General features: G+C 47.2%; 1 protein-coding gene across 2 annotated transcripts in view; it reads right to left on the bottom strand.

Annotated features, from left to right (window-relative positions):
- The window catches only part of LOC140395166 (actin-like), a 354,441-nt gene that overhangs the window by 22,453 nt on the left and 304,422 nt on the right, over window positions 1–27,566 (bottom strand). Inside the window, exons 1-4 of one of the 2 annotated variants that reach the window (XM_072482669.1) lie at window positions 8,597–9,264; window positions 4,623–4,874; window positions 2,144–2,391; window positions 1,316–1,474 (exon numbers count right to left, since the gene is read on the bottom strand). In XM_072482669.1, the coding sequence (XP_072338770.1) occupies window positions 1,316–1,474; window positions 2,144–2,391; window positions 4,623–4,874; window positions 8,597–8,843 (906 nt within the window). In that variant the 5' untranslated portion in view covers window positions 8,844–9,264. Of the gene's footprint in view, window positions 1–1,315; window positions 1,475–2,143; window positions 2,392–4,622; window positions 4,875–8,596; window positions 9,265–27,566 lie in introns of those variants that run through there. The other variant, XM_072482668.1, reaches the window with a different exon arrangement.

The raw sequence follows: 27,566 nt of genomic DNA, 5'->3' as shown, positions 1-27,566 counted from the left end.
TCTTGGGTCTGTCTGAGTCCTGGGTTGGTCATAATTCCCATGGTCCTTTGCAGGTGGCCATCTGAGATGGCTACACTCCGGGCACTGAATATCCGCGTGTTCGCGAATTACGTCGCGCGGCTGGGGGGCCCATTGCCATAGGCCCACCCACCGATCCTCCGCTCCCGACCAGCCAAGTTCCCGACGGCGTGGAACTAACATGGTATAGCCGGTCGGGACTCTCGAGTGCGGCTGTGGGCTCAGTGCGTGGCCGCCCTGGTGGGGGGTGAGGGGATCTGGCATGGGGTGGGGGGGCCTATGGGCGCCTGGGGGAGCGATCGGGCCGGACGGATCCTCGGGCTCACAGTTTCTTTGTGTGGGTCTGCGGTCCGAGTCCGCCATGACGCTCGGCGCGACCGCCAGAGGCTGCCGCCGTACGCATGCGTGGCCTCGGAACCAGAAGTGTGGGGGCCCGTATCCACAGCTAAAGCTGTGTGAAGCACCCTGGGTCCTTGCTAGCCCCCTGAAGGTAAGTGAATCGGCTTGCTATTTTTTCAGGAAACTCGGGAGTGCAATGCCTTCGTTTCTATGCCGGCATGGGGACCGAGCCCCATTTTTGAAGAATCCAGCCCACGTTGTTCACATTTGTGTTTCAGGGAATGGAATTTGCCATCCTTACCCAGTCTGGCCTATATGTTACAGCAGTCCTTAGCAATATGGTTGACCTCTGAAATGGCCTACCAAGCTACTCAATTGTCGAGAAGGTGGCTCACCATCACCTCAATTAAAATTAAAGATGGATAATAAATGCTGGCCGTGACAGTGATGCCCACATCCCAGGAGTGGATAAAAAACTAATTAAGGAGACACATTGGGATATGAGGTTCAGAGCAATAAGATGCAAAGGAACACTGACTAAATGAGTGGGGAAAAAATATGGTAGATAATATTTGAAATGAGGGAATACGAGATCATCTATTTTTGACGTTTTTTTAAATGGTGAATGTGGAAAAATCATGGAAATTTATAGCACAGAGCATCCTGTTTGGGCAGGCTAAAAAATGGTCCCATTCGTATCTCATTTTCTAGCTCTTGGTCCATAGCCCTCTAGGTTACGACACTTCAAACGTATATCCAAATACTTTTTAAATCATGACGAGGGTTTCAGCTTCTATCACTCAGGCAGTGAGTTCCACATCCCCACCATGCACTTGGTGAAACAAATTCTCCTCTAATATTCAATCAACCAATGACTTTGGCATAAACAGGGGACAGTAATTTAAATGTGTTTGGTTTAGAGAGAATCTGCTCTTCTGAATGGTTCCTAGTTTATTACCTCAGTTGTTCTCTCCTTGTTCTGCTGGGGGTTGTTTGGCGGTTCCGTTAGAACAATTGGGTGCTCCTGAATGTCAACACGTAACTCATTTTCAAATGTGTGTCTCCAGAGCACTTCCATTTCCATCCAGTTTGCAATCAGTCCATGCTGAATTGGATACTGCGATCAAACACAACTCAATCAAATATCTGAATAGGTACTTGGTAATCAGCACAGGGACACAATTCCCCAGAGCAGCTGAAGTCAGTCCTTGCATTGACTTGATTTTTTTGAAGTGCAGATCTCAACATTTTTGCTGAATGTTTGGTAAGTAAATATCAGGGTTGGGAAATCAAACCTTCTTAACAATTTCATCCAGCAGCAAATATTTCCCATTACCATTACCATGGATAAAATAGTTATTTCTAATTCTCCAGCCATTGCGATTCACTGTTACAGCAGAGCAACCCCACCTGTGGTTTTCCTCGTGGTATGGGGTGGCTCCAATGTGAAATCACATTGACAAACAGTGAGAGTAGTGAATCCCACCACCAGGGAATGGCGCGCTGCCCAGAAACACGGGGCTGGGGGACAGTAGAATCCAACCCCTAATCTTTCTCCATGTTTCATGGAAACCTCACCCATAAGTCTGCACCCACGCTGCCCTCATATCACACTTTTGTTTCCCAGTCAAAGTATCCTGGTTGAGTGAAATTACAAATGTGCCAAATTAAGCTGGAAGGAGAGTTGTTTGAGGATACAGCACACTCCGCAGTATGGAAATGGGCAGATTAATGCCAAATGGTTAAAAGCGTTATCCCAATTTTGGTACACATGCATTTTACTTACAATCAAATGAAGAATGCTGCGTTTCCTTTGGGCTTCCTCTCCAACATAAGTGCAACTTTCTGATAATCCAAAAACATTCAATGTTGAGTTCTTTGGTCTTCCAACCACACTTGGAAAAACGTATGTTGGAGAATGATTTCCTGAGAGTCCGGCCTTTATCAGTCCACTGCCGTTATCAATTATAACTGGAGGACACAGGTCACTGGGTAAGCTGGAAGAAGAGTCGGTCACCCTGGAAAATGAGCTACCTGGCAGAGATTAGATTGATGAAAAAATAATTGAAGTAAGAAGTAGTTATGACTTCATTGGAAAAAAAAGAGGAAGAGTCCGGATAACAGCAGACTTAATCCAACCAGAACTCATCTAAAGGTTAACATTCCAATAAGCTAATTCCATTAGGCCTAGATAATAGAACGATATTTACAAATAAAAACAAGACATATGTAAAATTGATTGCATTTGGCTAAATAGGGGACAAAATAATCAGCAAATTTCAGGTTACCATATTGGCAAGTGTTACGATCTCCTTAGAAACTGCGAACTTCGTAACATTTGGGGCGGGATTCTCTGATCCTGAGGCCAAGTGTTGATGGCGTCGTAAACGCCGTCGCGTTTTACAACGGCATCAACAGGCCCCCAGGAGCAGCGATTCTGAGCACTTCAGGAGACCAGCACGGCACTGGAGCGACCCACGCCGCTCCAGCTGCTGATACCGGCGTCAAATGGGCACCGAGGGTCTGTGCATGCGCGGCGCTCATGCATGCATGCGCCCTGCGACCGGCGCGATTGCGCTCATGCGCAGTGGCTTCCTTCTCCGCGCCAGCCCTGATGCAACATGGCGTAGGGCTACAAGGGCCAGCGTGGAGCAAAAGAGGCCCCCAGCCCAAGAGGTTGGCCCACCGATCGGTAGGCCCCGATCACGGGCCAGGCCCAGGTGGAGGCCCCCCCGGGGTTGGACCCTCTCTCCCCCCCACCAGGCTGCCCCCGAAAGGATGCACACTGAGGTCCCACCAGGTAAGACCACACGTGGACGGCGGCAGCAGGACTCTGATTTTTCTTGTGGCCACTCGGCACATTCCGGGCGGAGAATCGCGGGGGGGGGGGGGCCGCGAAGAGCGGCCCCCGACCGGCGCTGCACTGACTGCGCCGGCGCCAATGGCGGCGATTCTCCATCGGCGGACCGGCGTTGAGGCAGCGTCGTGTGAATCGTGTCCAGCTCACCGATTCTCCGGCTCAGCATGGCCTGAGAGAATCCCGCCCTTGAACTTCCGGTTAACAGCTGAAAGAATGACACATCAAGATTTCACATTTTAAAACTTACACTGAACAACACTGAACAACTGAGTAAACTAAGTGACTAAATATTATCTTTTTGTAGGCAACTTTACTTGAAACTATCAAAAAGATATTCTCTATTAACTTCCCACTACAGTAATACATTACTCAACCCCTTAAGTGGAAACTTCATCCTCCAGGAATCAGTCAAAATTATTCTCAGCTCCTGATGGCCTGCTTCCTTTTTCCTTTCCCAACCAGGAAACTCAATCTCAGAAGTGACTTTCACTGTGAGGGTTACACTGTAGATTCTTTCCCTCAAACCAAGCTAGGCAAATCTTCTACCTACTTTTCATCCTCACAAACCCAGGCACCTCAATCTGAGTGCAATCTCCCACTCACATTCTCTGTGGTGAACAATAGGACCAACATTTTCTCTGCTTCCAGTGCAGGACTTGCTATCTAATTCTCAGATGGCTACAGACCACATCAGAAAATTGTTTTCGGTCCATGATATTGATGAATTAAAGGTAAGCCTGCAACCTGATGTCAAAAATGGCTTCCTCTGCTCTCTTCCCCATGGGAACATGAAAGACTAGGCTTGTATCTAGATAGAGTTGCTAATTACCTATCTTTGATCCCAACTTTTGTGTTAAAAGTACAGCAAGACTATACAACCCAATACCTATAAGCCTTTTGGGGAATTGGGAGACTCCGGGTCTGTTCATTGTATATTCAGAGACTGTGGCCATTGCCTGTAAGCAGAAATATGTTGCACCCTCCTCAATAAAACAATCCAAGCCTTCCTTTGATATGTAACAATTAAATGACCCAGGCTTAAGGTCAGGCAGACTGCAGAACAGTTACATGATCACCTTATTTTACCCTAAATTTTAAGCTACAATCCCAAAATATAATAATCTTATACACCTCACAATTGTAACGCAAGTTTTTGTGGACAGCAACTGAGAACCACATTAGACTTGATTATGTTGTTCCCATGAATATTCTAGCAGCACTCATTGTGCTCATGTGGGAATATTAGCCATTTAAGTGAGGTACTGGAGTATACCAGTTAACTGAAACAGTATGCAGCAGGAGTCAGCACCTTCAGCAGAGGATGAAAGAAATTGTAAAAAGAAAACTACAGGCAGCGGTACTTGACATGCCTATGATGTGACAAAATAATGAACATGTTCCTTACCATCATGTCTCATCAGCAGGTGTCCCTCGCATTGTAGCATCAGGTTATGGAAACCAACACCTGGGGCCTTGGCAGTTTCTGACTGTGTTGGGTCATTTACATCACCTTGAACACACACACTGACCTTGCTGACAGTCTGGCCCTGATCCTCAGAAACTGAATTGATAATGTCTTTCAAATCACATTGCTGCTTTCCTAGATTCCTTTCATTACTCTTGCTGATTCTCTCCACAGTAATGGAACCGTTCAAATCTAAAATTTAAAAATTTTACATGACTGTCAACAAAAGGAACCTGCGAGATGCAAATAGCAAACCCCTTGATTCAGATTCTTTATAACCCAAAATGGATCAGAAGCTCAACCTTTGCCAACTGAACTCTTAGTTTCAGCGTTCCCTGGACAGAGTTTTCTACCTCAACTCGGTTGCTTAAACTGATGCATTGCCACATATGAATTCTTATAATAGGCATAGCTTATACCGAGATTCTAGCTTGGCTATCTTTCCAACAGCATCTTGAGGTGCAGATTGATGTGATGGGCTCTAAGGTCTGAGACTCATGGTCACAACCACACTTCAGGACATTCCTCAGATTTCACTTAACTGATTGTTAAAGGAATAACTTGGAATTACATATTTAGATTGAAAATAAATTCTGACATTCAATTGTACCTCTCACAAATTCTCAAATGAACAGTTGCAGTTATTTTGGTTCAGCCAATGCACACTACATGCTAAGGAGGATAAAAAGATACTGTTGTATTTATGTAACTGGTGAGTACCACAGGATAGGAACATAGAAATATTGGAATTAGGAACAGGAGTTGGCTATTCAGCCCTCCAAGCCTGCTCTGCCATTTGATAAGATCATGGCTGATCAAGTTATGGTCTCAACTTTACCTTTAAGTCTTAACCCAATAACTCTTGACCTAACTGTTCATTTACATGTGGGAACCTATGCCAATATTGGGAGAATATTCTCAAAGGTTTTAGTCAAACAACAACTTGACATGACCATACTCACAAAATCATACATATTAACCACAGTCCCAGATTTCTCCATCACCATTCCTGTGTAGATCCTGAGGTGCCAGTGCATCAGCATACAATTTGGCGTGATATCAGATATATTGTTTTCCAGATAATTACATGCTTTAATTTGAAGGCTGTCTCATTTTTTTCATGAAATAGTGCTCTCCTTCTTGGGATTATTTGTAGTTGTTCTGGTTGCCCATTGTCATTTTATTAGTCTTGTGTGGGGATGGGGCGTGGGGGTAACCACAGATGCACTTTTTTTTCACTAACAATTTTTTCCATATTATCTTTTAAATTTGCTACCATGCATTTTCAGTTTGGACAAGCTGTTGACTTATTTACCAGTGCTGTCAGGGCTTTCCCTCTGAATCACCATCTGGTGACCCCTTCTGAAGTGTATATGTGAACATCAGGTGTGCACAGTATCAAACTCAACCTTTCGCGATTGAATATCTTGTGAACACATATTGTGCCGGTTCATACATGGAGATGGCTACTTGGCAATTGTTGGGGTTGACCAGAAAGAGGAGGCAAAAGAGGAAAAATAAAATTGTGACATTTTAATGTAAAATTTTACCTTTTTCTATACTTTGCATTTCAATCTAACACAGCCACAAATAGTCCTCTGAGCACCTTTGCATCAATTCTTGTTTTGTTCAGATTCTTAGAAACCAAAGTCTGTGAGCCAAATCTATAATTACGCTACTAAATCCAGCTTCCTTTTCCCAATAAAAGAATTGGGTCTGCAATTCTGTAGCAGGACAAGGCAGCAGGATTTAAATAGATAAATAGCTTTTGTCAGGACCAAAACTGAAAGGAGAGAAGGGATCTAGGTTTGATCATGTGCTTCAATTCCAATGTCTTCGTCACTGCAGGTGATGAATATTCATTGGAACGTTAATAAGTGATGAATCAATATCATAAAAATGAAGTGGAAAAGGGATTTATTTTAAACTGATGTCCAACTTGACTTCTAAACCTTCCTGTGTAGTAGAATTATCTGGTCTCGTATGGATAGTAATGGGTAATCTCCTACATCATTCAAGATACATGAATACAGTGGATCCTATTATTTCCCATGAATAAGGTCACATCCATATTTAGCTTTGACAGTCCCAGCCCATTTCCTTCTACCTGACTCTATCTCCTGGACTTTAGTTGTCACTTGATTTTTCCACTTTGCTGCAGATGTAACCTTTGACTTTTGAGATTATGGATGCAGATAACTTTGGAGATTTACATTAACACCAACAAGCTGGATATAAAAAAAAGCAAATCAAAGTACTTCAAACACACAGAATTACAGACCAAATAATCAATAATTGGACCCAATGTGCATCATTATCAAAAGTTTTAAATTTTATCCCTCATTCATACCGTAGAAACAGAATGATTCATAGGAAGAAATTACTGTGGCACATTAAGACACTACTGCTCAGGAGCAATGGACATGGTCTGAGTATTTTCCAGTATAGTTCAACTGTATATTACTATAAATCATATTTATTCTTCATTATCGCCATTGTTTCCATTTTTAAAATTGTGTTTCTTTAAGAGCAGTATTTGCAGTAATTGACAAATAGGCCTAAATATTGATCTATTTCTTTTCATCTTGTCCCTTTGCCTTCAAAAATTAGTACTTCAAAGTAAATCTTGTGTTTTTACACTTTGTAAAATGTGATATAAATGCACTTTTATAACATGCCCCTCAGATCCCTTCTAAAAATGCTTATGACTGGTAACTTGGATGACAACTATTACCACTTGGTTGAAACTCTATTTCCACTGGGTGAATATGTTTCACTTTACCTCATCTTTCATCTAGTTTCCCAATTTTTATCCCAAGATCTTTTGATATGCTTGGGGTTAGTGATCAGTTTAAAATAAGTTGGACGTTAATAATTCCTTTCATAAAATTGAAAACTCCAGTTAGGTTATCGCCACATTCCTTTCCCAAAGTCAGTACTAGTATTTAAATGGTGCCTTATCGTGTCCTCAAAACATTTCAGAACAACAAAGGCACAGTGGTGAGCACTGCTGCCTCACAGCACCAGGGACCCAGGTTCAATACCAGCCTTGTGTGAGTGTGTGGAGTTTGCATATTCTCCCCTTGTCTGCATGTGTTTCCTCCAGATACTCCGGTTTCCTCCCACGATCCAAAGATGTGCACGTTAGGTGGATTAGCCATGCTAAATTGCCCCTTAAGTGTTAGGTGGGGTTACGGGGGAAGTGGGTGGGGTGCTCTTTCGGAGGGTCAGTGCAGAGTTTATGGGCCAAATGGCCTCCTTCTGCACTTTAAAGTGCAGTCACTTGTTAGTGTGCACACGGTTAGGTCCCACAAAGAGCAAATGATTCAAGAGCCTATTTTGGGTGGTGTGGATTGAAGGAAGAATGCTATTTGAATAGTGCCGTTGCTGTTTCATCTAAAAGATGGCACTCTGAATGATGCAACATTTCCTCAGTTCTATATCGAAAAGTTAGGTGTTTTTTAGAATGACTGAATCAATCGCATGTCCCAGAAGACAGCGCCTGAGTGCTTCAGTTAATTAGAATGCCCATCTGGTCTGAGACTGAGTCCTACATAATAGGAAGATCCTGAGTTCCATCCCCAACTTTGGTAGCCGGTCTCAAACAGTGGACTGGGACAAACCCAACGGGGGCTCCCGCTCCGAACAGAAGAGGTTATCGTCATTTTAAAAAACGGATTTCCTGATATATTCATTCCACAACAGTTCAAAAAGTCTAAAAATTATGCAGGACTCCTGAATTCTAACTATTCATAGCGCGTTTGCTATTCTCAGATTGTGGTTCACTAGGTGGATAAAACGCCTTTTTGCTTTGATTATAAATCAGTTGTTTCACAAACTGGAACTTTTTTTTAACAGAACGATTTCACTTCCTAAATAAGCGGTATTTTTTTTACTGTACTGCAGGTACTTGCCATGAGGACTGGGATCAGCAGCTCTCTGGTTGAAGTGTGCCCTGGATTGGCACAACAGTTCTCCGATCTCCTGGTCTGCTTTCTCGCAGTCTGCGACCAAGCCGAGGTCGCCTTTCGGGGGCCGGCTGTGCTCGGAAGGACACAAGCGGTCGGTAACAGTGAGCGTTTCCTGGATGAATGACTGTGGCTGAATGACCCCCACGGACGAAGCTGGTTGAGTTGTCTTTACACTGGAGGCACAGCCCATGGCGACCGCGCGCCTCTGCCCTTCCCGGGATTCACGCGCGTTTATGCGATCAAAAGTTTTCGTTTCCCAATCCCGGGGCCCTGAGTTGAAGCATCAATGCGCTGCCAATTCCCCAGCTGCACATCTCCAACAAGGTGACAAGAGTTTCAGTTTGTACGGCAGGAGGGGAGGCCTCGGCGTTGCTAAGCTACACGGTTGTTGGAGCATTATATTCAAGCCAAAAACCATTTAAAGGGACAGTACTCATTAATAGTTTGTAGCAGTGCCATTTTGCAGAAGGACAACATTCACGTAGAAAAATAGTGTAGCGAAATAATTATGATGCTACATTTAATTTTATAGCAACAAACTGGATTTTAAACTCCAAATATTCGATTGGCACGGCTGTAACTTTCTCCATGCTGGCTGTCCTCTTATTAAACTGCTTCTGCATGGAAAGATAAATTTAGTCTTCGACAATTATGTCCAGTAGGCTTTCCTCGTTAGCGCATATGTGGATATGAAGCATTTGAAATCCTCCCGTCTTCTCACACCATTCCAAAATAGGAGGACAAATGAAATAGTGTGGTCAGAACTTCTGCTATCTCCAGTTCAGCATCTCTCCAATCCCATCTGGACTGGCTCAATTGTTGACTTGCAAATGATGCCAACCCTTTTAGCACCTCCTTTATGCTTATTTATATCTCATCCAATGTCTCTCCTCCCACTTTAACTTTCGTTTTTGAAAACAGATGTAAATGACTCATTGTGTATCTCCGTCATGCACTCTATCTCTAAAAGGTTATTTCATTTTTGTCCTTAATTGGCTCCACCATTAGTTTGACTTCATATATATTAAATATATATTTGGGTTTCCTTTTATGTTGTAGCCATCTGGGATGACCACTTACAAGAAACATGGACGTTCACAAAGCCTAAAGGGAAATGTGGACAATGTAAGATTCAGGCAGGCACAGAGCCTGAATGTATATTTGTGAGCAAAGAATCCAGACAGCATCGAAACCCCCAATCGAGTAGCGCTTTAATGGCCCATCTCCGTAAGACAAAGGATTGATACTCAGGTAACCGATACAAGTCCAGACATTTCTGCGCCACTCCCTCTACTCAGGAAGCATCAACAGGGTCAATGACCGTTTAGGACACGCCCAGCCATCAAGACACCCGCCCCCTTTATTGACTCAGATCGAAGGCAGTGACCGAGAACTGCCCAATTAATTGGGTCCAAACCTAAGGACCGCCCAAAAGAGCACAAAACTCCCCAAGGATAAAGAGAGACTCTGCCATGTGTTTGATCTCTTTTGGACCTGGCGCTCCGGCAACGTCCATCTCCAATCACAGCACCACGACCAGAAGCAAGTCCAAGTTCAACGCTTGCTACCAGACGGATGAGCTCAGCTGAACAGCAGTTACATCTCCAGACCCAGTAGATCCAGATTCAAACAAAGGCCACTGTTCCTCTGACCTAAGCCAGGTGCCTGAAGTTAAGTACAGGTTGTCATAGTTGTTAGGTGTAGTTTAACTAGGAGTGTTTATGTTGCATGTGTAAGTTAATCTTGTGTGTAAATAAAGTACCATTTCTTGAACTAACTAAATGGTTGTTTGCCTCTCTGATCGATACCCGGTTGAACCTTGTGGCGATATCATTTGATATCTGGCGACTCTGAGAGCAGATTGGATTGGATTTGTTTATTGTCACGTGTACCAAGGTACAGTGAAAAGTATTTTTCTGTGAGCAGCTCAACAGATCATTAAGTACATGGGAAGAAAAGGGAAGAAAAGAAAATACATAATAGGGCAACACAACATATACAATGTAACTACATAAGCACTGGCATCGGGTGAAGCATACAGGGTGTAGTGTTAATGAGGTCAGTCCATAAGAGGGTCATTTAGGAGTCTGGTGACCGTGGCGAAGAAGCTGTTTTTGAGTCTGTTCGTGCGTGTTCTCAGACTTCTGTATCTCCTGCCCGATGGAAGAATTTGGAAGAGTGAGTAAGCCGGGTGGGAGGAATCTTTGATTATGCTGCCCGCTTTCCCCAGGCAGCGGGAGGTGTAGATGGAGTCAATGGATGGGAGGCAGGTTCGTGTGATGGACTGGGCGGTGTTCACGACTCTCTGAAGTTTCTTGCAGTCCTGGGCCAAGCAGTTGCCATACCAGGCTGTGATACCCGATAGCATGCTTTCTGTGGTGCATCTGTAAAAATTGGTAAGGGTTAATGTGGACATGCCGCATTTCCTTAGTTTCCTGAGGAAGTATAGGCGCTGTTGAGCTTTCTTGGTGGTAGCGTCGACGTGGGTGGACCAGGACAGATTTTTGGAGATGTGCACCCCAAGGAATTTGAAACTGCTAACCATCTCCACCTCGGCCCCGTTGATGCTGACAGGGGTGTGTACGGTACTTTGCTTCCTGAAGTCAATGACCAGCTCTTTAGTTTTGCTGGCATTGAGGGAGAGATTGTTGTCGCTATACCACTCCACTAGGTTCTCTATTTCCCGCCTGTATTCGGACTCGTCGTTATTCGAGATCCGGCCCACTAGGTTGTATCGTCAGCAAACTTGTAGATGGAGTTGGAACCATGTTTTGCCACGCAGTTGTGTGTGTACAGGGAGTTGAGTAGGGGGCTAAGTACGCAGTCTTCCGGGGCCCCGTTGTTGAGGACTATTGTGGAGGAGGTGTTGTTGTTCATTCTTACTGATTGTGGTCTGTTGGTCAGAAAAGCGAGGATCCAGTTGCAGAGTGGGGAGCCAAGTCCTAGGTTTTGGAGCTTTGATATGAACTTGGCTGGGATTATGGTGTTGAAGGCGGAGCTGTAGTCAATAAATAGGAGTCTGATGTAGGAATCCTTATTTTTGAGATGCTCTAGGGATGAGTGTAGGGCCAGGGAAATGGCGTCTGATGTGGACCGGTTGCAGCGGTATGCGAATTGAAGTGGATCAAGGCGTTCTGGGAGTATGGAGGTGATGCGCTTCATGATCAAGCTCTTGAAGCACTTCATTATGACTGAAGTCAGGGCCACTGGACGGTAGTCATTGAGGCACGTTGCCTGGTTCTTCTTTGGCACCGGTATGATGGTGGTCTTCTTGAAGCAGGTGGGGACCTCGGAGTGGAGTAGGGACAGGTTAAAGATGTCCGCGAATACCTCTGCCAGCTGGTCCGCGCAGGCTCTGAGTGCACGACCAGGGATCCCGTCCGGGCCCGCCGCCTTCCAAGGGTTCACTTTCAGGAAGGCCGATCTGACTTCAGAAGCTGTGATGGTGTGTATGGATGAATTATGGGCTGCTGGGGCACTCGACGGCGGATTGTTGGTTACTTGCTCGAACCGAGCAAAGAATGCATTGAGTTCATCGGGGAGGGGTGCCCTGCTGCCAGAGATACTGTTCGGCTTTGCTTTGTATAATGCTCCGTTATGTTGTTTAGTCCTTGCCACAATCGCCGAGAGTCTGTCTGTGACTCTAGCTTGGTTTGATATTCTCTCTTGGCATCTCGGATGGCTTTGCGGAGGTCATACCTGGATTTCTTGTATAGGTCAGGGTCGCCTGTCTTGAACGCCTCAGATCTGTCCTTCAGTAGGGAGTCAATCTCGTGATTGAGCCATGGTTTCCGGTTGGGGAACGCATGTACTGCTTTCTTTGGCACGCAGTCGTCCACATATTTGCTGATGAAGTCTGTGATGGTAGTGGCATACTCATTTAAGTTGGTCGCTGAGTTCTGAAATATAGCCCAGTCCACTGTCTCTAAGCAGTCACGTAAGAGCTCTTCTGTCTCCTCAGACCAGCACTGCACAACCTTCTTAGCTGGATCTAGATCATATCACTATCTAGATAAAAGAAGGGCAACCTTATTGACTGCCATATTTATAGCAAGCAAAAAAGGCAACAGTTATTGGCGACTCTGGTGGGACTCGAACCCACAACCTTTGAATTAGAAGTCCAAATTAGAAAAGTAAAAGAAACTACAAGCGTAAGACCAGTATCGATCAAACCTCCAAGATTCGGAAGTGTGTAATTTGCATGCGTACTAACAGGGATATAAGGAAACTCGATAGATTTTGTTGCGTGAAACTTTCGGGAGTTGTGTGAACCGGAAAATAGCTTAAGCCGTACCCATTGTTTGCACCACCGCTTTATTCCCCCCTGTCCCAAATTACGGTAGAGATACAGAGATTACGGTAGAAATACCGAGATTACGGTAGAGATGGAAATGAAGGCAATGGAACGCCTTATGCATCCACAGGAACCCGAGGTCGCAGCGACCAACAGAGCAGAGCAATGTCCCATATGGGAAGTGGAAATTAGGAAGTACCTAAAGGGGAAAGGATGGCCCCTATGGTCTGAGTTTTGTGCAAATGAGGAGACAGGTCCTGGTAGTATAGGACAAACTTGGTGGGATAACCTGACCGAGATGCATAAAAAGAATTTGAGTAGATTTCGTAAGCCGATGGCAATCGTGTCCTGCTTGGCACAATTGCGAGGCACAGAGGAGGGCGTGAGGACGCTCCGCAGACAGCTTGAAGAGAAAGAGAAGAGTAGTGAGGGAAATGTTAGCGAGTGTGAGAAAGTAAATGAGCAACTCCGAGAGCAGCTAGCAGCGAAGGACAAGGAGATGGCGGATGTCAAACGGGCACACCAATCTTGTCTCGCTCAGCTAAGTAGCTTTCAGATCCAATATGATTAGGCCTACCAAGACACACAACGTGCGGTTTTGGTAAGAGAGGAAACAGAACACCAAGCAGAACAAATGAAAAAGCAATGCGAGGACTTAAAGGCAGCCCTACGAGCACTCCACAGTTCCACCACGGAACAAAGGTAGAGTTCGGTAGACCATGCCAAGTGCCGGCAGCAAATTGCAAGATTGCAATCACTGCTCTCAGTGCAGAACGGGTTCCGAGATACCTTTGGCCCGCAGTTAGATCAGGAAGATGGCCCCGATTGGCAAGAACTTAACGAAACGGCCCATCAAAATGTAAACAAAACAGAAATTCAGAATAGAGCCCCCCAGGCCCCGAAAAGGAAAGCACCCACACCACCGACTGCACAGGCAGCACCCAACCGTATGAATCCAGTCACCACGCAACGCAGAGTACCGACAGAAGACCAACCTGATTTTGTGTACGCCACCCCACTAACCATCACCCAGTTAAGGAATGCCTGTGATAAAATAGAAATCTTTCACCCCACATCAGACCCACACCATTTTTTTGAGAGAGTTAGGCAACAGACCGTCATGTACGGTCTGGACGAGCAGGAAGAAGTAAAACTCATAGTAATGAGCCTTGACCCGTTTGTTAGTTCAGCCCTTCCTGATCCACAACATGTAGGAGGAGGTAGCCTCCAGCATATGAAAACAGCCATCCTAGATGCAATTCTCTATAATAGAGGAGATCCCGTAGAAGGACTCAACCGATGTAGGCAGAAAAAAGGAGAGAATCCAACAGCATTTGCTGGACGCCTCTGGATACACTTCACGGCAATATTCGGTGACTTAACACGCGCTCATTTCTCTGCAGACAATACGGCCAAATGGACCCGTATTTTAGTCTCCCACGCCACGGAGGCAGGACAAAAGGCATGTGCGAATTACGACCCCTCAGACCCGGCACACAATGAAGTGTGGGTTCTGAAGAGACTCTCTAGAGCTTGGGAACAATCCCTACAGAAAAAGGCAGAGCAGGATAAAGTAGACGCAAACATAAATCCAGTAAGGACACACCAAGACCCCGCATGGGTAAATGAAGGTAGAAATAACACGCAGCACCCTAAAGCGCAGGAATGCTACAATTGTGGACAGAAGGGACATTACGCCCGAGAATGCCAAACCCCCCCCCCCCGGAATCAGCCCACAAATGCCCCACATAGGAACAATGCCAGACCTATCCACAGCGTTAGCACTCGTACAGATAATCTGGCCATAAATGGAACCAATTGACGGTGTTCGGACTCCCCAACTTGGGTCTGCGACACACTTTGGGACAAGTCTGGAAGACCGGTAGTTGCAGGCACAGTCCGGGGACACCCCGTAGAGTTCCTTTGGGACACAGGAGGGTCCCGAACCACGTTAAACTCCTCCACGATGTACCAGCAAGACATATGGCCCACTACAGACACCATCACTCTTAGTGAATTTACAGGACACCTCCAGCAGGGACACATTACAGCCCCTGTGGATATCCAGATCGGTAACATTAAAACCAAGCACTCAGTCGTTTTGGTAGATTTACCCCAGACAGCAGAGCACATCTTGGGGATAGATTTTATGAGCACGCACAACCTTTCTTTCGACCCCGTAAATAAGTGTGTGTGGAAAATGGCTAGAGCAGCTAGAGCCACGCTCACAGTAGGAGACTACGAACACAGGATTAGCCCAGTGGGAGAGTACTGGTTTGATCCACAAACCATTACCACAGACAAAACAGTTAGGGAAATCTTGAAGAGACACAAAGCATCTTTTGCCCAGCACAAGCACTATTGCGGTAAAATTCCAGGAATGGTCACCATTACAGGTCCCGATCCTAAGCCCCAGAAACAATACGATTTTCCACAGCAAGCCGAGGGAGAGATAGCTAAAGTAATTCAAAGTTTATTGGATCAAGGTGTAATTTAGACTGTAGCCTCAACGAACAATGCCCCAATTTGACCCGTAAGAAAACCAGATGGTTCATGGCGACTGATCATCGATTATAGAGAATTAAACAAAGTAACTCCGTTAGCAGCCCCCACCGTTGCCACGAGTCCCGAGACCATGTTAAAGCAGGGACTACAGTCAAAATTGTTCACGGTTCTGGACATTAGCAATGGCTTTTGGTCCAGTCCATTGGATAAAAAGTGCTAGTATAAATTTGCGTTCGCCTTCCAGGGACACAGTAGACATGGACATGCCTTCCACAAGGCTTCCACAACGCCCCCTCCATTTTTCACAGACAATTGGCGAACAGATTAGCAAAATTTTCCCGATCCGAATGCCTCATTCTGTATGTGGATGACTTGCTCCTACAGACTGACACCAAGGAAGAGCACATTTCGCTTCTTTCTGAACTATTAGGTCTCCTGAAAGAAAGTGGATGTAAAATCAACCCTCAAAAAGCCCAAATTCTCCAAGAAAAGGTCACTTATTTAGGTACAGTTATAACGCATGGTAAGCGTGAGATAGAGCAGAAACATATTGATTCAATTATAAAATTGCCCTTGCCCCAAAATGTTACAGCACTCCGGTCATTTTTAGGGCTGGTCGGTTACTGCAGGAACCATATAGACGGTTTCGCCACAAAAGCAGCCCCCTTTCCGAGCTCCTTAAGAAACAGGTCCCATGGAAATGGCTTCCAGGTGGTTCAGGGTGCGGTGATGACCAGCTAAGTCGCACGCTTCGGCACCTCCCGTTTTAACGGAATTTTGGGCTCTTATCGGGAGCCCCAACGGCAATTTTCGAAGGCTAAACCCACTGTGAGGCGACATAGAAGGGAGTTCCCCCGGATGTGAATGGACAGAAGAGATAATAGTGGCCAGATTGCGGAGGATCCTCTGGAGCAGCGGCAAAGAAGGGAGGTGAGAAGCAAGATGGCAGCGGAGGGAGGCCAGTTGGTATGGGGCCTGGAACAGCAGGAGTTCCTCCGGCGATGTGTGGAGGAGCTCAAGAAGGAGGTGCTGGCGTCAATGCTGCAGGCGATTGAGGGGTTAAAGGAGGCGCAAAAGACCCAAGAGATGGAGCTCCGTGGAGTGAAGGCAAAAGCTGCCGAAAATGAGGACGAGATACAGGGCTTGGTGGTGAAGACGGAGACGCACGAGGTACTGCATAAGAGGTGTATGGAGAGACTGGAAGCCCTGGAAAATAGCTCGAGGAGGAAGAACTTAAGAATCTTGGGTCTTCCCGAAGGGGCAGAGGGAGCGGACGTTGGGGCGTATGTGAGCACGGTGCTCCATACCTTAATGGGAGCTGAGGCCCCGACGGGCCCCCTGGAAGTGGAGGGAGCATATCGAGTCCTCGTGAGAAGACCAAAGGCAGGAGAAATACCTCGAGCAATAGTGGTGAGGTTCCACCGCTACAAGGACAGGGAGATGGGCGAAAAAGACACGGAGCAGCAGGTGGGAGAACGCGGTGATCCGCGTGTATCAGGATTGGAGTGCGGAGGTGGCGAGAAGGAGGGCGAGTTTCAATCGGGTCAAGGCGGTGCTCCACAAGAAGAAAGTGAAGTTTGGAATGTTGCAGCCGGCAAGTCTGTGGGTTACACACCAGGGTAAACACCACTACTTCGAGACGGCAGAAGAGGTGTGGACATTTATTGAAGAGGAGAAGTTGGACTAGATTGGAGAGTGTTTGAAATGAAGTAGTGAGGTGGTGGCAAGGGACTGTGAATCAGATTGGGGGAAAATTTTCTTTCCCCTCGAAGGGGGGACACACAAAGAAATGTGGGCGCCGGTGGGGAAGGGGAGGGGGAAGGAGAGAGGGAGCTGCGCCATCAGGGGTGGAGCCGAGAGGGAAGCGCGGGCTTTGTTCCCGCGCTATGGAAATTGTGGCGGGAAAAAGGGGCGCAGGAAGGAGGGGGCCTCACATGATGGGAGGCTAAGGATAAACAGGGGAAGCCGAGGTCAGCCAGAGTTTGCTGACTTCCGGAAGCAATTTGGGGGGAGCAACTAAGCTAGAGAGGGATCTAGCTGGGGGGGGGGGGGTTAACTGGGTTGCTGCTGCTAAGGGGAAGGGGGAGCTGTTACGGGATGGGATGGTCGGGACGGGAGGGCGCTGTCAGGATAAGCGGGTGCGTGGGAACCGGGTGAGGAGCTGGTCTAAAAAAGGGGATGGCTAGTCGACGAAGGGGGGGGGGGGTAAAGAACCCCCCAACCCGGTTGATCACGTGGAACGTGAGAGGGTTGAATGGGCCGATTAAGAGGGCAAGGGTACTTGCGCACCTAAAGAAGCTAAAGGCAGACGTGGTCATGCTTCAGGAGACGCACCTGAAACTGGCGGATCAGGTCAGATTAAGAAAAGGATGGGTGGGACAGGTATTCCACTCGGGCTTGGATGCGAAAAATAGAGGGGTGGCAATACTGGTGGGGAAACGGGTATTGTTTGAGGCGAAGACCATAGTGGCAGACAGTGGGGGTAGATACGTGATGGTGAGTGGCAGATTGCAAGATGAGGGGGTGGTGCTGGTGAATGTATATGCCCCGAACTGGGATGACGCAAACTTTATGAAGCGTATGTTGGGGCGCATCCCGGACCTGGAGATGGGAAAGTTGGTAATGGGGGGGGGGGGACTTCAACACGGTGCTGGACCCAGGGCTGGACCGGTCCAGATCTAGGACCGGGAAGAGGCCGGCAGTGGCCAAGGTGCTTAAGGGCTTTATGGAGCAGATGGGAGGAGTGGATCCCTGGAGATTTACTAGGCCAAGGAGTAAAGAGTTTTCCTTCTTCTCCCATGTCCACAAAGTGTACTCCCGGATAGACTTCTTTGTCCTGGGAAGGGCGCTGATCCCGAAGGTGGCAGGAACGGAGTATTCGGCTATAGCCATTTCAGATCATGCCCCACATTGGGTAGATCTGGAAGTAGGAGAGGAAAAGGAACAGCGCCCACTCCGGAGATTAGATATGGGACTGTTGGCGGGCGAGGGGGTATGTGCAAGGGTGAGGGGATGTATTGAAAGGTACCTAGAGATGAATGAAGACGGAGAGGTCCAGGTGGGAGTGGTCTGGGAGGCGCTGAAGGCGGTGGTTAGAGGGGAGCTGATCTCCATCAGGGGAAACAAGAGGGTAAAGAAAGGGAGAGATTGTTGGGGGAGATTTTGAGGGTGGATAGGCAATATGCGGAGGCTCCAGATGAAGGGCTATACAGGGAAAGACGGAGACTTTGACTTGTTGACCACGGGTAAGGCGGAGGCACAATGGAGGAAGGCACAAGGTGTGCAGTATGAATATGGAGAGAAGGCGAGCCGGCTGCTGGCCCAACAACTTTGGAAGAGGGGGGCGACGAGAGAGATCGGAGGGGTTAGAGACGAGGAGGGTAAGATGGAACGGGGAGCGGAGAGGGTGAACGGGGTGTTTAAGGTATTTTACGAGAGGCTATATAAGGCTCAACCCCTGGAAGGGAAAGAGGGAATGATGCGTTTCCTAGACCAGCTGGAGTTCCCGAAGGTTGAGGAACAGGAGATGACAGGACTGGGAGCGCAGATTGAGGTGGAGGAGGTGGTAAAAGGAATTGGGAACATGCAGGCAGGGAAGGCCCTGGGACCGGATGGGTTCCCGGTGGAGTTGTATCGGAAATACGTGGACCTGCTGGCCCCACTTCTGACCAGTACCTTTAATGAGGCTAAGGAAAGGGGGACATTACCCCCCGACGATGTCGGAGGCGACGATATTGCTGATCCTGAAAAGAGACAAAGACCCACTACAGTGCGGGTCATACAGGCCTATTTCCCTCTTGAATGTAGATGCCAAGCTTTTGGCCAAGGTGATGGCGACGAGGATAGAGGACTGTGTCCCTGGGGTGGTGCATGATGATCAAACGGGGTTTGTTAAAGGGAGGCAATTGAATGCTAATATACGGAGGTTGCTGGGGGTGATGATGATGCCCCCACCGAAGGGGGAGGCGGAGATAGTGGTGGCGATGGATGCAGAGAAAGCATTTGATAGAGTGCAGTGGGACTACCTGTGGGAAGTACTGAGGAGATTTGGATTTGGAGAGGGGTTCATTAGATGGGTTCAGCTCCTGTACAGGGCCCCGGTGGCAAGTGTGACTACAAATAGGCAACGATCTGACCACTTCTGACTATATAGGGGTACAAGACAGGGATGTCCCCTGTCCCAGTTACTGTTTGCGTTGGCAATTGAGCCACTGGCCATAGCGCTGAGGGGCTCTAGGAAGTGGAGGGGGGTACTTAGAGGAGGAGAAGAGCATCGGGTGTCATTATACGCGGATGATTTGTTGTTGTATGTCGCGAACCCAGTGGAGGGGATGCCTGAGATAATGCAGACACTCAGGGAGTTTGGAGAATTTTCAGGATATAAATTGAATATGGGGAAGAGTGAACTGTTTGCGATGCACCCTGGGGAACAGGGCAGGGGAATAGATGATTTACCGTTGAGGAGGGTAACAAGGGATTTCCGGTATTTAGGAATCCAGGTGGCCAGGAACTGGGGAACCTTGCATAAGCTTAACTTGGCACGACTGGTAGAGCAGATGGAAGAGGACTTTAGGAGGTGGGACATGGCGCCCCTGTCATTGGCGGGCAGGGTGCAGGCGGTTAAAATGGTGGTCCTTCCGAGGTTTCTTTTTGTGTTCCAGTGCCTCCCTGTACTGATTACAAAGGCCTTTTTTAAGAAGGTGGACAAGAGTATTATGAGCTTTGTGTGGGCTGGAAAGACCCCAAGAGTAAAGAGGGGGTTCCTGCAGCGCAGTAGGGACAGAGGGGGACTGGCACTGCCGAGTCTACGTGATTATTATTGGGCCGCCAACGTGTCAATGATATGTAAGTGGATGAGGGAAGGGGAAGGAGCGGCGTGGAAAAGACTGGAGATGGCGTCCTGTAGGGGAACTAGCCTAAAAGCACTGGCGACGGCGCCGTTACCGTTCTCCCCGAAAAAATACAACACAAACCCAGTGGTGGTGGCAACTCTGAAAATTTGGGGGCAGTGGAGACGACATAAGGGAGTGACGGGTGCCTCAGTGTGGTCCCCGATAAGGAACAACCATAGGTTTGTCCCGGGAAGGATAGATGGGGGATTTAAATCTTGGCAGCGAGCAGGAATTGCGAAATTGAAGGACTTGTTCTTAGACGGGACGTTCGCGAGTCTGGGAGCACTGACAGAAAAATATGGGTTGCCACCTGGGAATGCATTTCGCTACATGCAAGTGAGGGCATTTGTGAGGCAACAGGTGAGGGAATTTCCGCAGCTCCTGGCGCAAGAGATCCAGGACAGAGTGATTTTGGGGGCATGGGTGGGTGATGGCAGGGTGTCAGATATATATAGGGAAATGAGAGACGAGGGGGAGGTGATGGTAGAGGAGCTGAAGGGAAAATGGGAGGAGGAGCTGGGGGAAAAGATTGAGGAGGGGCTGTGGGCAGATGCCCTAAGTAGGGTAAACTCTTCGTCCTCGTGTGCCAGGCTCAGCCTGATACAATTCAAGGTTCTACACCGGGCGCATAAGACTGGAGCAAGGCTGAGTAGATTTTTTGGAGTGGAGGATAGGTGCGGGAGATGCGCGGGAAGCCCGGTGAACCACACCCACATGTTTTGGTCATGTCCGGTATTGCATGGGTTCTGGGTGGATGTGGCAAAAGTGATTTCAAAGGTGGTGGGGGTCCAGGTCGAACCAGGCTGGGGGTTGGCTATATTTGGGGTTGCAGATGAGCCGGGAGTGCAGGAGGTGAGAGAGGCCGATGTTTTGGCCTTTGCGTCCCTAGTAGCCCGGCGAAGGATTCTACTTATGTGGAAAGAAGCTAAACCCCCGGGCGTGGAGGCCTGGATAAACGACATGGCAGGGTTCATAAAATTGGAGCGGATAAAGTACGCACTAAGAGGTTCGGCTCAAGGGTTCACCAGGCGGTGGCAACCGTTCCTCGACTATCTCGCAGAGCGATAAGGGAAAATAGGAAAGGTAGCAGCAACAACCCGGGGGGGACGGGGGGGGGGGGACTCATTTGGGTCCTCAGAGGTTTTTAATGTGTGTGTTTATATATTAGTTATTTATATTAGATTTTACGAAGTTACTATTTTAGTTACTATTTCTGTTGTTTCTTATTTTGTTGTTGGCAGTTGCCGTTAGTTAGCATATTATTTATTTCAAAAACGATCAATGTATATATTATCACAAAGTTGTAAAATGGGAAATTTTTGTTTTTTATTTGATCGAAAAACTTTAATAACATATATTTTTTTAAAAAAGAAATGGCTTCAACAGCACACGGATGCCGTAGATGCATTGTAACGCGCCCTAAGTACAGCCCCTGCTTTGCAGGCACCAGACCCACACTCCCTATATGCAATAGAGATAGTGACCACCGACCGAACCCTTTCAAGCGTACTTCTCCAGGAAAGGCACGATCGTTTAGGATCCGTAGCCTATGCCTCTCGAGTTTTAGATCCGGTAGAACAAGGATTTTCTGCCTGCGAAACTGCTCGCAGTTTTCTGGGCTGTTCAATACCTCTCGTACATAACAGGACGGAACCCCGTAACCATTTTGACTGAGCACACCCCGACACAGCTGCTGTTAGACGGTAGGCTAAAAGACGGTACAGTAAGCCAAATTCGAGCAGCGCGCTGGACCCTACTCCTACAAGGACGCGGCATTACAGTGAAGAGGACAAAGACGCACACGCTTCTGGTCAATAATTTACAATATGCAGGAACCCCACATGAGTGTGAAATCATTGCAGCCAAGCACAACACAGGACCCTTTATCCCCAAATCGTTACCGAAAAAGACAGGTATCCGACCACAGACAACCCAGCCCACAGATAAAGCTCTAAAAATGTATGTAGATGGCTCCTCCACCATTCTAAATGAAAAAGGATTACAGGATGTGGCATTTATGTAGAGGACGAGCAGGGACGCGCATTAGAGGAAATCTCGTTAAAGTTGCCAGGACATTTAGGTTTGCAGGCAGCCGAGTTAGCAGCCATTGCATACATTGTGCAGCACCCATATTCGTTCCCGACCCCAGCAGACATATATTCAGACAGCTTATATGTTTGCAACAGCTTGACACAATTCCTGCCCCTGTGGGAATCTAGAGGATTTGTATCCGCCGACGGTAAACCCCTACCCTCAGCGCCATTACTAAAGCACATTCTCAAGGAAGCTAAAGATCGTAAATATGGCATCATAAAGGTTAGACGCCACCATCGTTCCACCCCACCCGGTAATGTAAAAGCAGACGCCCTAGCAAAAGCAGGCTCACGACATGGCCACTTTTGGCAACCCCCCGATAGTGCCCCAGTACATGCGGTCCAGGTCTCACAGACCAATATTCAAGCATTGGCACAGGCACAAAAGGAAGACGACATGCTAAAGGAAATTTTAAAAGGAGACTTCCCAGCTCCCTATGATAGGTTCAAACTCACTTTAACGGTACACGAGGGAATCATATTAAAGGATGGTATTTATGTGGTCCCCACCCAGGGCAGGAAGCAGATTATTTGTCAATTCTATGACGGACACGGACACCAAGGGATAGAATCCCTTGCCCACCTCAGACCTTTCTGCTGGTGGCCCGATTTAAAAACTGACGTAACCCACTACATTGAAAATTGTTTGATTTGCACCCAGAACCCAGACCGATACGCAAAGAAAGATCAGCTAAGACACATCCGCCCTGTTAATGGCCCATGGACGAACTTGGAATTAGATTACATTGGTCCCCTCCCCCCTGCAGAAATGGATTTAAATATGTGTTGGTCGTGATCGACACCTTCACAAAATGGTTGGAAGCATTTCCTTCCCGGACAAACACGGCCAAAGCAACAGCAAAAATTCTAACCCAGCAGATTTTTACTAGATGGGGACTCCCCCATAGTATTGAGTCGGACCAAGGTTCGCACTTCATATGAAGAGTAATGAAAAACGTCCTAACAATTTTCAGAATTAAACATTGCCTATCACCCACAATCCAGCGTTATCGTAGACGAATGAACTGAACCCTAAAGGCAACACTTAGGAAGATGGTGCAACAGCACAATACGACATGGGACACAGTTCTCCCATTCGCACTGATGTTTATTAGAAACACGGTGTCGAGTTCAACAGGATACACCCCCCACACCCTCATGACCGGACGACCCATGAAGGGTACCGAGTATTTATTTGGACTTGATTTGGCCAGCCCCACAGTCACCTCCCTTACCCACGTAAAAGTGGTCCAACAAATAATGGAGAATATTAAAGCAGCACAGCTCGCTGCAGCTGTTCGTCTAGGTGCTAGGAAAAGGCAGAGTTTTTTTTCTGCTTTGATAAAACAGTACACCCGGTAGAATATACAGTCGGACAGCAAGTCATGGTCTCCCTGTACAATCCGAGTTCATTCCTCTCCCCCAAATTTGCAGGACCCTACTCAATTTCTGGTAAAGTAAGCCCCTCAGTTTATAAGATTACGTATCCAAATAGAAAGTCAGGATGGTTTCATATAAACCAGCTTATGGTTTATGGAACGCAGTGCCACATTTCACTGGCAATGGCAGACAACGAAGTCCAGCCCACTGGCAACCCAATTCTTATCGACTGATAAGAAACAACGAGATGGATCCCACATCGCCCCACGTCGCCTTGGCACAGAAACTCCATTCACGAGTTTGGCAACCGGGAGATGGTGACGACTCAGAGTCTGACTCCCACCATGTTAACCTCTTTAAGACGCTTTTCGGAATGGAACCCTGAGGTGTCCAGATGATGAGAGAAAGGAACCGATTGAGATTTACGGTGTCCTATTCCCTGATGGAGCCTGCTCGCTTTCTTTCTTTAGTTTTTTAAAATGTTGAATGTTTGTCTCTTGTACCACTTTGTGTGTCAATCTCATGCAAAATTTCTTGATACAGTTATGACTACTCCCTTGACGCCACATGGTAGTTAAAGGGACAAGTTTGTCGGAAGTCCATAGAAATTCTAATTCTTACCGTTCTTGTAAGGTCACTCAGGCACTGGAGTAACGGCACTGATCCCCGCCCTGCCTGAGGACCCCTTATGTATTTGGTCAGCCAAGCTCGGGTAGTGGAGCAACGGCACTGATCACCACCCTACCCGGGGATTCCACCCATTCTTGCCCTGCCACGGCTCATACGCACCCCATTTGGAAAATTCTTTTCAAAACTCTTTTATGGTTCTTTTCATAGTGTGGTTTAAAGAATGCACTTTGCCACAATTTTTGTTTGCTTTCCGGCGACCCTTCGGTTGCTAACCCCCACCTGCTATTTACATGTTAAAACACTTGGTTGAAACGAATTTGCACTGGACGGAGAAATTGTCCGCCCACTCAGCCCATCGAACACAAGCTGTGAGAATGCTCGCACTGTGACAGAATTTCTTTTCCGGATGTCTTGTCTCCCAAATGGTTGGTTTAAAAGAAAAATGAGGGAGTCACATGTGGTGACAATTCTAAATGGGAAATTAATGTTAAGGAGAAACAGACAGACAAACGAGATATTAAACAACAAGATAGTAACAGATATTATGCTTGTACCCCGAGGAAGATACGAATATACCAGGAGGCAGAGGAAGACAAAGACAAAATGAAGACGGACCTGATGACCTGCATCATGATTGTCATTGGATCACTACAGTTGCGCGCGTTATCAGCCCCTATACCCCTCACCACACAGGCCCTAAACATGACCACCCACCACGATACCCCTAGCCCGGACACTACAGCACGATACCCCTAGCCCGGTCGATTTCAGCGGGAGCGGTGGGCAAGTGATTTCTGGGAGGTAAGTGTATCCTTTAAAAACTCTTACCTTCACAGGAACAGGCCAGTCGATTTCAGCGGGAGCGGTGGGCAAGTGATTTCTGGGAGGTAAGTGTATCCTTTAAAAACTCTTACCTTCACAGGAACAGGCCAGTCGATTTCAGTGGGAGCGGTGGGCAAGTGATTTCTGGGAGGTAAGTGTATCCTTTTAAAAAAAACACTTCTTTTCTGTTTTATTTTTTTCAACCCGCGGACTTCTGGGAAGACCCCCCCTCCCCCCCAACCAATAAATTCTGGTGGAGAGGAAACCCGAGACACTACACGTGTAGTGTCTCCCACCCGCCCTCCTCCTCTAACCTAATAATAAGACCCATTGGTGTGAGGTAAGTGCCATATTATATTATTATTATTATATTATATTATTAGCATTGTGCAGGTCAAGGTTCGGAGGTGGAGGAGCAGTCTCTGTCAGGGAGAGAACCTGAGAACATCTAAGACACTCAGAAGGTAAGAAAGTGATTTTTACTCATTTTGACTTTTATACCTTTTTCAAATTGTGTGTGTCGGGGGAAACTGAAGTGACATCACAGAAAAGCTGTGACCTGAGTGGCTGGTTGGGAATCTACACTTAATTAAAAAAATTAAGCATTGGTAACTAATTAAACATAATTACTTAATTATAATTTAGAGGGGTATCTAAGCCAGAGATCGGAGAGTACTATATTTAGCTTTCGCATTTCTATTAGAAATCTAGTGCTAGGAAAGAGATAGTTAGCAGTAACTTTGAAATTTAAAAAAATATATATATTAAAAAAAAAAAATGTTTTTTTAAATTTTTTAAATTAATTGACGCAATGTCAGTTAGAGGGGTGCAGTGCTCTGACTGTGAGATGTGGCAGGTCCGGGAGGCTTCCAGCGTCCCGGGTGGCTTCATCTGCAGAAAGTGCACCCAACTGGAGCTCCTCACAGACCGCATGGTTCGGTTGGAGCAGCAATTGGATGCACTTAGGAGCATGCAGGTGGCAGAAAGCGTCATAGATCGCAGTTATGTAAATGTGGTCACACCCAAGGTGCAGGCAGAGAAATGGGTGACCACCAGAAAGGGCAGGCAGTCAGTGCAGGAATCCCCTGTGGTTGTCCCCCTCTCAAACAGGTATACCCCTTTGGATACTGTCGGGGGGGATAGCCTATCAGGGGAAAACAGCAGCAGCCAGAGCAGTGGCACCACGGCTGGCTCTGATGTTCAGAAGGGAGGGTCAAAGCGCAGAAGAGCAATAGTAATAGGGGACTCTATAGTCAGGGGCACAGATAGGCGCTTCTGTGGACGTGAAAGAGACTCCAGGATGGTATGTTGCCTCCCTGGTGCCAGGGTCCAGGATGTCTCCAAACGGGTAGAGGGCATCCTGAAGGGGGAGGGCAAACAGGCAGAGGTCGTTGTACATATTGGTACTAACGACATAGGCAGAAAGGGGCAGGAGGTCCTGCAGCAGGAGTTCAGGGAGCTAGGCAGAAAGTTAAAAGACAGGACCTCGAGGGTTGTAATCTCGGGATTACTCCCTGTGCCACGTGCCAGTGAGGCTAGAAATAGGAAGACAGAGCAGCTAAACACGTGGCTAAACAGCTGGTGTAGGAGGGAGGGTTTCCGTTATCTGGACCACTGGGAACTCTTCCGGGGCAGGTGTGACCTATATAAGAAGGACCGGTTGCATCTAAACCGGAGAGGCATAAATATCCTGGCCGCGAGGTTTGCTAGTGTCACACGGGAGGGTTTAAACTAGTATGGCAGGGGGGTGGGCACGGGAGCAATAGGTCAGAAGGTGAGAGTATTGAGGGAGAACTAGGGAATAGGGACAGTGGGGCTCTGAGGCAGAGCATACAGGGAGAAGTTGCTAAACACAGCGGGTCTGGTGGCCTGAAGTGGATATGTTTTAATGCAAGAAGTATTACGGGTAAGGCAGATGAGCTTAGAGCTTGGAGTAGTACTTGGAACTATGATGTTGTTGCCATTACAGAGACCTGGTTGAGGGAAGGGCAGGATTGGCAGCTAAACGTTCCAGGATTTAGATGTTTCAGGCGGGATAGAGGGGGATGTAAAGGGGTGGCGGAGTTGCGCTACTGGTTAGGGAGAATATCACAGCTGTACTGCGGGAGGACACCTCAGAGGGCAGTGAGGCTATATGGGTAGAGATCAGGAATAAGAAGGGTGCAGTCACAATGTTGGGGGTTTACTACAGGCCTCCCAACAGCCAGCGGGAGATAGAGGAGCAGATAGGTAGACAGATTTTGGAAAAGAGTAAAAACAACAGGGTTGTGGTGATGGGAGACTTCAACTTCCCCAAT

The sequence above is a fragment of the Scyliorhinus torazame genome, chromosome 18 (genome assembly GCF_047496885.1).
Source record: "Scyliorhinus torazame isolate Kashiwa2021f chromosome 18, sScyTor2.1, whole genome shotgun sequence".
Lineage (NCBI taxonomy): Eukaryota > Metazoa > Chordata > Chondrichthyes > Carcharhiniformes > Scyliorhinidae > Scyliorhinus > Scyliorhinus torazame.
The sequence above is the reverse complement of the archived record's forward strand: the minus strand, read 5'-3'. Positions and strand labels throughout refer to the sequence as shown.